Consider the following 13513-nt stretch of genomic DNA (forward strand, 5'->3'; position numbering starts at 1 on the left):
CATTTCATAAGTTATATCCTTTAACTAATAATACTATTAGTATTATTATATAGTATTAGTACTATTATGTATTAGCTAATGATACATAATAGTACTATGACTTTGAGACAGAAACTCCCACTAAACCAACAAGGAGATTGAGAATCTGGAAAATAAATTAAGCTGACCAGGTCTTTAAGACTTTGAAGCTACGACTGATTTCTAAGCCCATGTTCTTTAATACTATGCCATTAGGATTTTTCCAACTAAGTTTATCTTCTGTCTCAGCAGTGAGGCTGATAAAACTTTCCAGTTTCGGATCTGATAAAGTGTACTCCTGTCCAAGGAACTGAGTTTATGGTCTGACTTTACTTCTTGATTAACTCTGAAATCTCAAACTCGTCACTTCTTCACTCTTATATTTTCTCTGAAATGAGATGACAATTTACCCTTGCGAGGATTTTTGAAAGAGTAACTCAATAAGGCTTATAAAAAAGAAAAGTAATTCGCCCACCTAAAAGATTATGAAATCAAGTCCTATTCACTTTCATTTATCTTCGGTGACTTGCTTATTTATTTTTAATTTCAGCAGCACCCTAAAATTCATGGCAGGGAATGACTCCGTGGTGACCGACTTCGTTCTGATAGGCTTCCAGCTTCAGACGGAGCTACAGACGGGTCTCTTTGTTGTATTTCTGATCGTTTATCTCATCACCATGGGGGGCAACATGGGCATGATCTTGCTGATTCAGAGCGACACTCGGCTCCAGACTCCCATGTACTTCTTCCTCAGCCACCTCTCCTTCTTGGACGTTTGTTACTCCACTGTCATTGTCCCGCAGTTACTCGAATCCTTGAGGACAGTACAGATGGTCATCACTTACGAGCGCTGTGCCACCCAGTTCTTCTTTTTCACGCTCTATGCGAGTACGGAGTGTTTTCTTTTGGCTGTCATGGCCTATGACCGTTACGTGGCGGTGTGTAACCCCCTCCTTTATGCCACCGCCATGACCCCGCAGACGCGCCTGTGCCTTGTGGCTGGAGCGTATGGGGGTGCCATGTTCAACTCCGTGATCCGCACCGGCTGCACCTTCTCCATGTCCTTCTGTAAATCCAACCAGGTGGACTTCTTCTTTTGTGACCTCCCACCCCTGCTGAAGCTTGCCTGCAGTGAGACCAAGCCGCGGGAACGGGTGATCTACCTGTTGGCCTTCTCTGTTATCACCATCAGCATTACCGTGATTCTTATATCCTACACATTCATCATTCGGGCTATTCTGAAGATTCGCACAACCGGGGGCAAAGCCAAAACATTCTCCACCTGCGCTTCTCATATGACTGCAGTGGCTCTTTTCTTTGGGACGCTCATCTTCATGTACTTGAAAGGCAACATGGGTTCGTCTCTTCAGGAGGACAAGATTGTGTCAGTATTTTACACCGTGATCATCCCTATGCTGAACCCCATGATCTATAGTCTGAGAAACAAGGAGGTGAAGGAGGCTGTGAAGAAAGTGCTCAATAGGATGAGGGTCTCCCATGGAGAGTAAGGTTCAAAAGTCATCAATTCAGAAATGCCTGAAAATTATGCTTTGGGTTTGGGGCTTACCAGCTAATAATGCCTTTTATACATGAATTAGATTGCACAATGGTTACAATAACAAAGATGTATTTAGTCAGAAGAATGTCTGGATATTCCTTTATACACATTATAACCTTGGATCTGAAACTCTCGCCTTAATTTTTCACATCAGTAAAAATTTCTGCCTTGCCACAGTGAAAGCCAGAATCGAGAGGGAGTGAATGCCAAGATGTTTAACTAATAAGGTCCTATTCTCAAAGTCAAAGTAAACTTTACTTGTCTTACCTGTCCTGGATGTTTTTGAGTACTATTTTCTCAACATTTCAAAACTTCTTCCTGTTAAACTAACTTTTAAGCTTTGAATAATGACACAAAAATCGCTTATTGTTTGCATGGGTTGGTTATTGCAGATAGTGATATAAAAATAAAGCTTGATTGTAGCAAACTTTTCTCAATATCTAGTCGTAGTCAACTTAGATATTTGTGATGGAAATAGCTAAATGGAAGAAGAACTAACTAGAGAAATAGGGAGACAGGAATTGGGAAGTGCTCAGCTACCACATATTAACCTTTGTCTCAGGAGAACATTGAGGACCAAGATGTTGTGGAATGAAAGAAAGATGTAAAGATTTACATTAATTATTGGAAACCATTTGATCTTGATGTAGAAGGAGCTGGATTAAGTTCCAGCTATAATTTTTGAAATACTTCTTGATCTCCAAAGGTCAGACACTCTATTTTATTTCTGCAGCATGTTCATGGGCCATCTGCCTTAGCTACCTCCAGCTATTTTCTTTTCTCTGGTAATGAAAACCCACTATCTACTTCCATCTCCTGTAGGACATTCACTTTATTGTCTGAAGACAGATTATGATGAATCTGACTGCCACCTTCTAACGACCTCACATCTGCTAGGAATATGACTTGGCAAAGCATCTCCACGGAGATCTCACAATCTTTCTCATCACTTCAGCAAATATTTACTATCTATCACATATCAGACACAATACTCGTCGGGGACGATAGCAATAAATAAGATAGGCATAGCCCTTTCTTCATGGAGATTAGAACCTGAGGCATAGAGAGAAACTAAACCATTTGAGTTAATTGATTTTTTTTTATGTGATTTTGGAAACTGAAACAAAATAAGCAGCACAAAGCGTAGTCTGACTATTTATTAGCTTTCTGACTTGGTTTTGTGTGGTCAGAAAAGGCTTCCCTTAGGAAGCAACATTTCACTTGAGGCCCAGAAAATAAATAAACACATTATAGTCGTAGTTTGAGGAGATGATTCCAGTAGAAAGAGTTGTTGCAGAAGGCCAGCGAAATAGAACCCTTGAGAAACGGATAGAAGGAAGCTGGAGCGGCTGCACAGTAATGAGTTAGGGCAGCTTCGAGTGAGACGCCAACAAATTCAGAAGAAACTAGGTCAGAGCGAGCCTTGCAGGCTGACTTGTGGACTTGGGGAGTTAACTCCAGGAGCAAGGCCTGATATGATTAAGTCTGAATTTTAAAAAGAATCCTTTGGCTGCCATGTGATGGGGAGAAAGGGGGTCTAGGGGTGTGGGTGGAGATGGAGGGAAGCATCTCCATTTTATCGAAGAAAAAATAAATAGTACATTCCAGGGCGGGGGATTGGTTTCCGCGCAGTGTTGTCTACTTCAACCTGGAATACGTGTGAGGCCAGAGAAATCTAGAAAGTTCATGACATGATGTTTGCTAGAGAAATACTAGAAGGTTCATGAGCATGAAAAGGGTGAAATTGGGGAGATAATCTTTTGGGGACATCCACTTTTCACTGGGACACCTTCCTTCTTTGAACTGTAACTTTCCGTGGGTATCTTCAGGTATACACTGTGACCCTTCTTCAAACTGGTCATCAATTGCTCCCCCTTTGTGTGTGTGTGTGTGTGTGTGTGTGTGTGTGTGTGTGTGCGTGTATGTGTGTGTATGTGTGTGTTTGTAGGGGCCACACCCGGTGGTGCTCAGGGTTTTTTTCCTGTCTCTGTACACAGGGATCACTCCTGGTGGTGCTCAAGGAAGCAGAGGGTCAAATCTGAGTTTTCCATGTTTAAGACAAAGAAACTACCCACAGTACTCTACCTCCCGCTGCTAATTACTTCCTCTTAAGAGGCCAAAGTAAGTTCTTGGATTGTTACCGTAGACCAGTCTGTGATCATGGGTTGGAGAAATTGCCCTCTGTTGAGTTTCTTTCTTTAAAAAAAAAAAAAAATTTTTTTTTATTTTTGGGGGGGAAGCACACCTGGTGGTGTTCAGGGCTTACTCCTGGCTCTGTGCTCAGGGATCATTTCTGGTGGGACTCTGGGGACTGTTTGAGGTGCCAGGGATCAAACTTGGATTGGCTGTGTATAAGGCAAGCTCCCTATCCACTGTTCTATCACTCTGGCCCCATTGTAGGTTTTTTCTATATTTAAATGTTGAAAAAACCCCAAACTTAAAAACAAACAAAAAATAAACAAACAAACAAACAAAACCCAGTAAGTGTCAAAATGTTAGATGGTGGGTGTGTAATTTTGATAGTGATGGGAGTTGCCTCATATTCTTCCCTCCTTCTACTTGTTAAGTGACTACAAAGCCACTAATTCTGTCCATGAATAAATAATGTTTACAGTATTTGATGTATATATGACATCTGGAGGGGTGCACAAAAGTGCATAAGAAGAAAACAAAGAGTTTTTTTTTTGGGGGGGGGAGTGGTATCATACCCAGCAGTCTCAGAAGTTATTCCTAATGGGTTTGAGGGATTATCTGGGGTGGCAGGAATTGAACCTGGGTTGGCGGCATGCGAGGCAAATGCCCTACCTATCACTCTGGCCCCCCAAACAAAGGTTTATTATTATTATTATTATTATTTTGCTTTTTGACTCACACGGAGCAATGCTCAGGGGTTACTCCTGGCTCTGCACTCAGGAATTACTTCTGGCGGTGGTTGGGGGACCAACCAGGGATCCAACCCGGGTCAGTCACATGCAAGACAAATGCCCTATCTGCTGTACTATCATTCCAGCTCCCCAAAACAAAGACTTATTTTTATGTTTTAGGGGGGGCCACCTTCTGAGTGAAGTGAGAAGAGACTTGGAGAAATAACATATGTATTGAATTTTCAATTACAAATTGGAATAAAACATTCCTTTGTGTAACAACAAATGAATGAAAACACTCCTCAATTACTTAACATGCGGCAGGCTCAGTGCCAAGCATTTCGCTCTGTCATTAAAGGGTATAACGCTTAAAATATACACGCAAGATTTTAGAAAACAGAACCTCCGGCATGGAGATACAGCACAGCTGTAGAACATGCACCTCGTATGCCTGAGGTTCTGGGTTCCATCTCTAGCACTGCAAAAACAAACAGACAAAAGAAGGTTGATTTTTCTATGCTAATTGGACTGGGTCAGAGGGTGCTCAGAGAGTTGAGGGAACATCATTTCTTGGGTGTACCTGTGAGAGCTGGTGGACTCAGTAAAACTTGTTTTCCTACCTTTTGCACCTGGGTGGGCCTCATCCTGTCTGTTGAGGAACAAAAAGGCAGGGCAAGGGAGAATTCTTCCTTCTCTGTTGGACTGCCCAGACTTGAGCATCAGTCATCTCTACTTAGACAAGAAATGACACCATTGGGTCCTCAGGTTCTTGGGCCCTCAAACTGATCCAACCACGATGCTACTGCATCCTTCAGATTCGGGCCCTTCCACACCTTCCTATAAGGAATTGTGTGACCCAAATTCCTTCTAACAATCTTCTATGCCACAAACAGGTCCCTATGTTTCTTACCACTTATTTATTATGGTGAGGGTTTTATTATTATTATTATTTTGGGATAAGAACACTTAATGCAAAATCTACCCTTTTAACATCTTTTAAAATACAATGCAGATTGTGGTGACTATTTTATGCATATACTTATCTCCAAATGTATCAAGCGGCATACATTAAACATGGACCATTTCTAAATGTCAATTTTAAAAGTCAATTATACCTCAATAAAGGGATTTAAGAAAAAATCCCTCTAGAGATTCTTCTGGTTCTGTATCTCTGGAGAATCCTAAGTAATACAATTCAGTTAGTGATCTTGGATTCCTTTCTTTTGTATCCCCTTCAACTTCCAAGTGCATTTATCTCTTTGAGAAACAGGGGTTTGGAATGATGCATTTTTCAGTGATAATATTTTGATGTAAATCTACCAAAAGGATTCAGGGAAAATGAAGAGAAATTTGAACCGTCCCATTTAGCTTAATATATCAGAAGACTAATGTACTGTTTTTCTTACCATTTATTAACCCCAAATAGTGATGGCTGAGTAGGAAATGTCAGCATTTCTCCCTCCTAAAGAGCAACAATTAGGCAGACACCAGAATAAAAAGCTTTTGGGAAGAGCTGAAACCCATTTAGAAGCTCCAGCAACAAGAAAATCTCCCCCACACCCCAAACCTGGGAATAACGGTTTTCACTACACAAAACAGTGAAAGAAGAAAAGTTTTATATTGCCTGTATCATCTCAGTGCCCAGAGAAAACTCCCCGGCTAGAAAGAGTCCTCTGGACTGAGAAAGGTACAGTGCAATGAATGACCAGCAACATCCCCAACTTGGAGCACTTTATGCAGAGTCCACTTGGGTCTTGCCTCATTCTGTGACAGGCAGAGTTGAAACACAGGCAGATGTTTTGGAACAAGGAAGAAGGACATGGACTACCAGAATCAGCCACCCACTGAGACTGATTCACTAAGTTTCCCAGGGACCTGCCTGGCAGAAGGCCCCAGAAGATTTTGTTGAGGAAATTAACGGCCAGCACAGCAGCCATGAACCTCCTGTAGATTTTACTGTTTTCACTTCATAGGCTTTGTTGTTGAAGATCCCAGTCACTTTGATGTAGGCAGGTAGATAGGGAAAGGCCCCTGGCAATGAAACTTAGATTATCAAAGTCTCCGGGGAGGAGAATCCTGAGAATGACCCACCCTGTGGATACAGGAACCGGACCTGATAAGACCTTCAGCAGACCCTGAGGAGGTTGGACCCCTCCCCGTGAAGTTCCTCAATTCTGTCAACCTCTCCCTTAATCTGATTAAAATGTGATCCAGCCTAAAGAAGACCCAGACTCCCTGGTAACCTCCTTAGCAACGGACTTTTACCTGGGAAGAAGCCCCACGTGGGGGCAGGTTGGAGAAACCCTATAAAGGCCACCTTGAACAAAGGAAGTGCGCGCATATGCTGCCTGAGCCCATGTGCTGCTTGTGCCCACGTGGCCGAGCACATGTGGTGCCCGAGCACATGTGTCGCCCGCATCTCCCCCCTTGAAATGTGTACTTTCATGCTTTCGTGTCCAGTGCTAGGATGTGTGTAGAGCTTCCTCCGCCCTTGGAGAAGCCCGCGTTCTCTCTTGAGCGCGTTACTCCTACTGTTTTTTCCTTTCCACTTATCCCTTCCTCCTTCCCTCAGAAACCTCTAAATAAAATCTGTTACTTCACTGCTTGTCTACTCCTGAAATTCTTTTCTGCGAGTGAAGACAAGAACCCAGTAACTCTGGGTCCCGGGTGGTAGAGGCGGCTGGGGAGAAAGTGACGTCTTTCTCCTCCCTGCTTCACGGAAGTCACCCGTGCGGCCCACCGACATCAACTTCAGCCAGCCCTAGCTCTTTACCCCCCCCCCCCCCCCCCCCCCGCCATCACCCTGCTTCAGAGATATATATCAACCGTCAGCCTTACCTCTGCAGCTGCAGGAGTGTGGGAGATAGGGGTGGGGGTGGGGTTGGCCATTAAAAAGAACCCAGCCCCAAGGTCAGGATAGTCTCCTGGGCAAAATAGCAAAATAGTTTAGATCTTTTAGAATATTATCTGGACAAGCAAAAATGCAGCGAGTCCAGGAAGGAATAGAGTCGATTTCAGTGCAAGCAGAAATGCACTCAGGAGATGAATAGAGTACAAGAGTTTGGGAGTTTTACAGGTGGAGGGCAACATAGGCAAAAATAGAATAGGGAGTTGCCACTTTATACTGTAAGGGTGTCTGTTGTTTGACGTGTGAAATACCCCAGCCTCTGCTCCGCACAGACCTATTGAAATGTAATGTGCTTACTAACTGTCCTTAATGTCTCTATCAACTTAGACAATGGCCCGCGTGCTGGAAGCCAGAGTGGGAGAGCCCTATTGCATTGAATAAATGACCAGCCTGTGAGCTCACTCAGCCACCCTAAAGCTCCAGTAGTTCTTGTGTATTTGTCTCCTGCTGCGTCAGTATTTCTCATTCTCTGCAACCGAGCTCCGTGACTGCCCCCTGCTGGTCGGAGGTCAGAGGTGCTAATCTGATTGGCTTGAGACACATGAGTGTCAAAGTTCGTCGTCAGTCTCCACAGTCGTCATCCCCCTGTTCCCTGTGCCCCCAGAGCTAGCACCTCCAGTGTGTTCATGTTCAGCTCCACTGTTGAATGCCGCCCGGGGCGAGACCCTTGTAGGCACAGGAGTCCTTGTTCACAACCAGGTCCCCCACAGCAGCACGTGGCTACAGATTCCGTCCTGACCCCTACCACTCACCTGCCCCCCTGGGATGACATTACCTCGTTTGCACATGCATGCCTCTGGCCTGACTCCTGTAACCAGTTTCCATTACTGTGCACATGCCCAGGGCAAGATTCCACAGCCACCGGAGCAGAGTGCAAGCCCACCGCCAGAGCCTATCGACACCGGAAAGCAAAGGCAACCCTAGAAAACGACATCCACCTAAAATACATCTGCTCAGCCGAGGAAATAATAAAAGGAAAAAGCAACGCATGGAATGGGAGAACTGATTTTCAAATCATAAATCTGATCAGTGGCTAATAATAAAAAATATAAGCCAAATAACTCAATTGCAATAACATAAGCAATATGACCAAAAATGGGCAGAATGGGCAGAAGACCTAAATAGACATTTGACCAAAACCAACCAACCAAACAAACAGACATATAAAAGGACAGTTGGATGTTTAGCATCACTGGTTATAGGAAAATTGCAAATCAAAACCACAGCGATGTAAGTGGATCAACATGGAAAGTATCATGCTAAGTGAAATGAGTCAGAAAGAGAGAGACAGACATCGAAAGATTGCACTCATCTGTGGAATATAAAACAACAGAATGGGAGACTAATACCCAAGAATAGTAGAAATAAGTACCGGGAGGTTTGCTCCACAGCTTGGAAGCCGGCCTCACATGTTGGGGGAAAAGGCAGCTCAGACAGAGAAGGGAACACCAAGTAAAGAGTGGTTGGAGGACCCGCTCGGGAAGGGAGATGCTCGCAGAAATATAGACTATAGATTGAACACGATGGCCACTCAATATCCCTATTGCAAACCACAACACCCAAAAGGAGAGAGATAACAAAAGGGAATGCCCTGCCACAGAGGTGGGGTGGGGTGGGAGGGATGGGATGAGGGGGTGGGAGGGATACTGGGATCATCGGTGGAGGAGAACGGACACTGGTGGAGGGATGGACTCGAGCATTGTATGACTGAAACACAAGCACGTGACTATGTAAGTCTGTAACTGTACCCTCATGTGATTCATTAATAAAAATAATAATGAATTAAAAAAAATAACCACAGGGAACCACATCAAAAAGAACAAGAACAACCAGTCTGGCATGGATACAGGGAGAAAGAGAACTTTCATTTATTGTTGTTGGGCATGCCAATTGGTCCAGCCTTTTGGGGAAAAAATATGGCCACTCCTCAAAAAACTAGAAATTGAGCTACCACTTGACCCAGCAATATCACTTCTGGGAATAAATCCAGGGGGCACAAAAACACATAGTAGAAATACCATCTGCATTTCTTCTTTTCTTTTTTTTTTTTTGTCGTCTTTTTGGGTCACACCTGGGGATGTTCATGGTTACTCCTAGCTGTGCACTCAGGAATTACTCCTGAGGTGCTCAGGGAACCATATGGGATTCTGGGGATTGAACCTGAGCCGGCTGCATGCAAGGCAAACTTCTTATCCACTGTACTATCACTCTGCACTTCTATGTTCATTGCAGCACTATTCACAATAACCAGAATCTGGAAACAACTTGAGCCCCCAAACAGATGACTGGTTAAAGAAACTATGATACAGCTATACGGTGGAATACTACACAGCCACCAGGAAAAATGAGGTCATGGAATTCACTTATAAATGGATAGACCTGGAGAGTATCATGCTTAGTGAAATGAGTCAGAGGGAGAAGAACAGGCAGAGAATGATTGCACTCAGTTGTGGGATATGAAAAAAAACATAGTATGAGCCCAATACCCAAGGACAGTAGATCACCTCCAAGGGCTAGGAGGATTGGTCCACATTTGGAAGCCTGCCTTAAGTGCTGGAGGAGAAGGTAATTGGGATAGAGAAGGAACTGCTATGATAATAATAGTTGGAAATGATCATTTTGGATAAGAACTGCATGCTGAAAGTAGGTAAAGAATGAATATGATAACCTCTCAGTACCTGTATTGCATACTGTAATGCTGAGAGAGAGAGAGAGGGAGAGAAAGAGAGGGAGAGAGAGAGAGAAAGAGAGAGAGAGAGACAGAGAGAGACAGAGAGAGAAGAAAAGTGCCTGCCATAGAGACAGGCTTCTGGTGGTGGGGGTGGTGGGAGTGGTGTGAAGGAAACTGGTGACATTGGTGGGAAATGTACACTGGTGTAGGGATGGGTGTTGAAGCATTTTATGACTGAAACCCAACCATGAACAGCTATGTATCTCATAGCTTTAAAATTCAATTAAAAAAAGATTGAGGAAGGGAGGGAAAAAAAACCCTGAAAAAAATAAAAACATGGAAAAAAAACCTCTAAAACAAGCCAAAGTGAGCTATTATTTCTCACCTGGTTAGAATAGCTGTCATTCAAAAGGCAAGAGATAAAACACTGGTGAGAAAAGGGACCCCTGTCCCATTATTAGTGCAATGGGACAGTCACTACGGAAAACCATCCAGAAGTTCCTAAATAATTAAATACAACTTATCATATGATATTAGTAATCCAACATCTGGATATAAACCCAATGAAAAGGAAATCAGTATCTTGTGGAGAGAGTGAAAGTGTCATGCGTGTACACAAATATACATGCAGAGGAATCAGTCATTAAAAAGGGAAGGAAATTCTGTTCTCAACAACATGGATGTTTCTTGATAGCACTGTGGTAGGTAAAATAAATCAGATAAGAAAAATACTGTATAACATTGCATTAATGTATTAAAAAAAAAAAAGACAGGGGCTCAAATGATAGCACAGTGGGTAGGGCTTTTGCCTTGCATGCGGCCAACCCAGGTTTGATTTCCAGAATCCCATATGGTCCCCCGAGCACCTCCAGGAGTAATTTCTGAGTGCATGAGCCAGGAGTAGCCTCTGTGCATCGCAGGTGTGACCATAAAAAAAGATAAACTGACAAAAAGACTAGATTTATGGCTGGGGCTGGGGTCGGGGGAAATGGGGAGATGTTGGTCATAGGATACAAAGTTTCCATTATAAGATGACTAGTTACTAATTCTGACTAGTGTACTGAATATGACTATATTTAATAACACTTTAATTGCACTAATATTAATAGTTAATAACACTTTATGCTTATAATTTCTAATTTATACTGCAGAATTGAAAATTACTCTGAAAATAGATCTCAGATGTGACCACCACTATCACTAAACTAATAATAGCAGTGAGAATAAAAATGAGGTATTTATTTGAGGTGAAGACATAGAAACTAACTTTATTGGGTAAAGGAACCTTTTTGTTTCCCAAATAACCACATTCAAGACCTTTAATCTAAACAACAGTGTTGATCATTTCTCAATAAAACTGAGAGATAAAGAAACAATACCGATACTTTAAAGATGATTTCCATTTTTCACATATATTAATTTAAATGAGTAAGTGTAGACAATGAGCTAGATTATAATAGAAGGGCAAGGATTAGGGTGGTAGGGGTAAGCATAACCCATGCCACATGGAGCCTTGGGCCTATCTGAGCCTATTCAGTCTTGTGTGTGAGGGTGGCAATGAACTCGGAGTGTTGTAGCACTTCAGAAGTGATCATCAGCAAGCACGAAGTCTCTTTCCCTCCCTCCTTTTTTCCGTAAAGACCAATCCAGGACCTACTGAAGGAACAGATCTCAGATTTCCTGCCTGCTGGTTCACATTCCAATGGTCTGAACCGTGCACATAGGAAAATGCCAAGGGCAGATGACCACAACAGAACTGCTCAAGTCCCATTATCAACCTTTCTCTAAGGATCTCACATATCATCTTGGCAACAAGAAGGCAAATGAAAGAATGAAGTATTTTGGTCAAAGGTTTTTATGGTTATTGGGACAAGGTTTCTGGGGAAGGGGTGTCACTCGGTGGTTCAGGCTCTGACTTCTGGCTTCGTGCACAGGGATCACTGCTGGCAGGCCTCAGGGGGAAATGTATGGGGGTCCAGGGACCTAACATGGGTTGGCTGCATGTATGTCAAGTGGCTTGCTCACTATACTTGCTGGCTTGATTAAAATTTTAAAAAAACATTTTAATTTTTGAAAATCAGGTAGTGGTTGCTATGGGTTCGAAATGTCCTTTTCCTAGTTTGATTCCTCCGTCCCTCTTGGAGAGCCCGGCAAGCTACCGAGAGTATCCCGCCCGCACCGCAGAGCCTGCTGGCAAGCTACCCATGGCATATTCCACATGCCAAAAACAGTAACAAAGTCTCACAATGAAGACTTACTGGTGCCCGCTGGAGCAAATCAATGAACAATGGGACAACAGTGCTACAGATAGTGCTACAGTGCTGAATTCAAGCCACAACAGGATTTTCTCTTGAATCTTGCTTAGAGATAGAGTACGAAGAGGATAAATCACCCAAGAAACTGGGTAAAAACTGACAAAAGTTGACAGGGACGAAGGCTGTCTTTTTCTCTCTGATGCATCTGCGACATTTCTCATGGAGACCAAGATGTTTCATGGACATTATACAATTCATCCTTTTCATCCTATTGAGAAAGAAGGTCTCAGCTGTTTTCACTTATCTCTTCTTCAAAAACCGTGAACTCTTCTGAACACTGTTGAAAAGAACATTGTGTCTTTTTCTCCACATATCTTTATTCTTATTTAAAGCATGGTAGTGCAAACATAAAACAGGACAGCAACTGCAATTTTAAAAGTGTTTCTTTTTCTTCTTGCAATGGGATGAATATCTGAACTCCTTGCAATTTTACCCTTAGTGAATTTGCTCCTCTGGGTTTTAAACATCTAAAAGAGGTATAGTAAAAATAGCTGAGCTATTTCTGTTGCTTTATATTTTCGCCACAGACATGTTATAAAGCATTTTACTTATTAATTCAATGGATTAACTATTGAGGGATCACTGTGTTCTTGGCATGATTCTAGTAGTTTAGAGTTACGGCAATGAAGAAAATACATAAAAACCCATCGTTGCTCTGGTGGATTGGCAAGCTAATGGAGGAGATAGACAATAGGCAATGAATATAAATAATAGAGTAACACAGTGTGTTAAAATCTGGTAAGTGCTATTGTGCAAATTGGAGAAATGGAGCTCATTATACAAATGAGCAATTTCCTAGGTCAGGGGAACTGGATGAAGAGCTAGAAGATAGTTATTTCCCTGCCATTGTGAATGCAATGTGAACTATACACATCGACTAACAACTTCCTATTTTTATTGATCCCAAACCCTGGAACTCACAATTGTATTTTCTGTTGCTGTAAGTTTGACAGTTTTAGGTGCCTCATATAAGTGGGATTGTACAGTGCTATCTTTGTGACTAGCTTCTTTTGCAATAATATCCTCCTTCTCTTCCCATTCCTCTTGCTCTTCCTCCTCCTCCTCTTCCTCTCCCTCCTTCTCTTTTTTCCTTCTCCTCCTTCATCACCTCCTCCTCCTCCTCCTCCTCCTTCTTCATGAATAAAAAAAGAGAAATGTTGTAGTTTTTTTTTTTTAATG

At 42.6% G+C, this 13513-nt stretch overlaps 1 protein-coding gene across 1 annotated transcript; it reads left to right on the forward strand.

Annotated features, from left to right (window-relative positions):
* Nucleotides 1-584: 584 nt before the first annotated feature.
* LOC101546337 (olfactory receptor 9I1-like) lies at nt 585-1526 on the forward strand. Its single transcript, XM_004620456.2, has one exon. The coding sequence runs from the start codon at nt 585-587 to the stop codon at nt 1524-1526; it is 942 nt and encodes a 313-aa protein (XP_004620513.1).
* The last annotated feature ends 11987 nt before the right edge of the window (nt 1527-13513 follow it).

The sequence above is a fragment of the Sorex araneus genome, chromosome 6 (assembly GCF_027595985.1).
Source record: "Sorex araneus isolate mSorAra2 chromosome 6, mSorAra2.pri, whole genome shotgun sequence".
Taxonomy (NCBI): domain Eukaryota; kingdom Metazoa; phylum Chordata; class Mammalia; order Eulipotyphla; family Soricidae; genus Sorex; species Sorex araneus.

Excerpts from the sequence above, each read along its gene's own strand:
- LOC101546337 (XM_004620456.2), top strand. The coding sequence starts at position 585 with ATGGCAGGGAATGACTCCGTGGTGACCGACTTCGTTCTGATAGGCTTC.